At 43.4% G+C, this 1,736-nt stretch overlaps 1 protein-coding gene across 2 annotated transcripts in view; it reads left to right on the top strand.

Annotated features, from left to right (window-relative positions):
• Positions 1-496: 496 nt before the first annotated feature.
• The window catches only part of mkxa (mohawk homeobox a), a gene marked incomplete at its 5' end in the record, with an annotated part of 12,510 nt that continues 11,270 nt past the window's right edge, over positions 497-1,736 (top strand). For both annotated transcript variants that reach the window (XM_014013476.1, XM_014013475.1), the window contains 1 exon segment: positions 497-859. In XM_014013476.1, coding sequence (XP_013868930.1) covers positions 497-859 — 363 coding nt within the window.

Here is a 1,736-nt window from a genome sequence, read left to right as displayed (position 1 = left end):
CTGAAAGTAAAGCACTGCAGAATGTACACGTCACTGTATATTTTCTCCTGGATGTTATTTTACAAAGTATTCTTTATGATTTATGTAGTCAAATTATATCACTGATGYTTTTGCAGACATCTCCAGCTTCCAGACAACCACTGCTGTGTTGTACATAAGGTAAATGGAGTGGGGAAATGGGGGTGGGGGGGATTTGGGTGAAAGTGGTAATAAAAATGTGTAATTAACAATGAGTCACCCTTGGATTTGAAACAGTACATTTTACATCAAATAAAAGCAAGGACGGTAACAAATAAATTGGACAGTATTCTGGCAATTTAGTGATATTTCCACAGTTGRYGTCTTGACTGGTCTWYAAATAAAATCCAGAGTRGTCAATGTCTGAGACTTAGACAAGACTGAGTATAAATGRGGACTCAACCAAGACCATCAAAAAGTGGTCTAGAGTACTATAACACRGGTACATTGRTTAAATACTTATACCTTGTTGTTACAGATGGAGAAAATCCTCAGAGGACACAAGGRGGTCCTGAGGGGCTCAACAAACCCATGTACCAGAGCGTCATCAAGAAGGAGGGCTCCTCCATGATGGGTATGACCATAGGTATGGGTCCAATGGGGCTGCGTTCTGCTGCCGAAGCCGCCTCGTTCTCCGAGGACTACGTGTCTCCACCCAAGTACAAGAGCAGCCTGCTGCACCGCTACCTGAACGACTCACTGCGGCACGTCATGGTGGCCAACGCCGTCATGGACGCTCGCAGGAGGAACCACTCCGGCTCCTTCAGCTCCAACGAGTTCGATGACGAGCTGCTGTCGCCRTCTTCCTCTGAGGCTGAGGCCAACTTTGTTTATCGAGCTGGTAAGGAGCCACGTTTCAGTGCATTCCTTTGCTTTAAGGTGTTCCAGCTGACACACTCGACATCTATTATATTTTCCTTTCTTTGTCTCTTGACTGCACATYATGTTTAAAGTCCTGCAGCCAGTCTCTGAATTCTGGTTTTACTTAGGTTTAATGCTGGTTGTGTTGCTGATTCTTTCTCTCAAGATGCTGAAAGGACTTCTAAAGTGTTTAACATATTCAGTAACCTGCATTTTCTCTTACACACACGCTGGTTGTCCTTCACCCACAGACAAGCATAAATAGAAATTCCTCCACTCCAACCCCCTCCACCCCCCACCCCCAGATAATCAGAGTTTAACAGACCAGACACAACAAGGTCAGAACTACTGTTTGACAAACCTTTGATGCTGTTGAGGTCCTACTGAGAGAGCAGGATGAAGACATGGACTGAGTGTGTTATGTAAAAAAAAATAAAATAAATGAGTTTTAGATGGTTTTACTTCAGATCAGATCAAGTGTYTACAGTAGTAGAGCTGCAGACGTTCAGTTTCTTGTTTGTCAAGCTTTATATTTATTTTAAGACTTTTGAAAATCAGAAAACTCTTCAGACTACAAAGTCGARAACAATCAAGGTCAAGTCTGCCTCCATCAGCTGAAAACACTGAGCTTTTTGTTCCGGAGGATTTCAGATCCAATAGTGATGTTTTCACTTTCTGCTGAGYGTGGACAGAACCCAGAGRGTCCAGATCTGAACGTGTAGAGGGTGAAGTGACGGAGGGAAGAGCTTCTTTATGTGTTTCTTCAGGACAAATGTGTTTCCGATTATCTGAGTGGAAAAGACTGTGTGTGTGTGTGTGTGTGTGTGTGTGTGTGTGTGTGTGTGTGTGTGTGTGTG

The sequence above is a fragment of the Austrofundulus limnaeus genome, unplaced genomic scaffold, assembly GCF_001266775.1.
Source record: "Austrofundulus limnaeus strain Quisiro unplaced genomic scaffold, Austrofundulus_limnaeus-1.0 Scaffold101, whole genome shotgun sequence".
Classification (NCBI taxonomy): domain Eukaryota; kingdom Metazoa; phylum Chordata; class Actinopteri; order Cyprinodontiformes; family Rivulidae; genus Austrofundulus; species Austrofundulus limnaeus.
The sequence above is the reverse complement of the archived record's forward strand: the minus strand, read 5'-3'. Positions and strand labels throughout refer to the sequence as shown.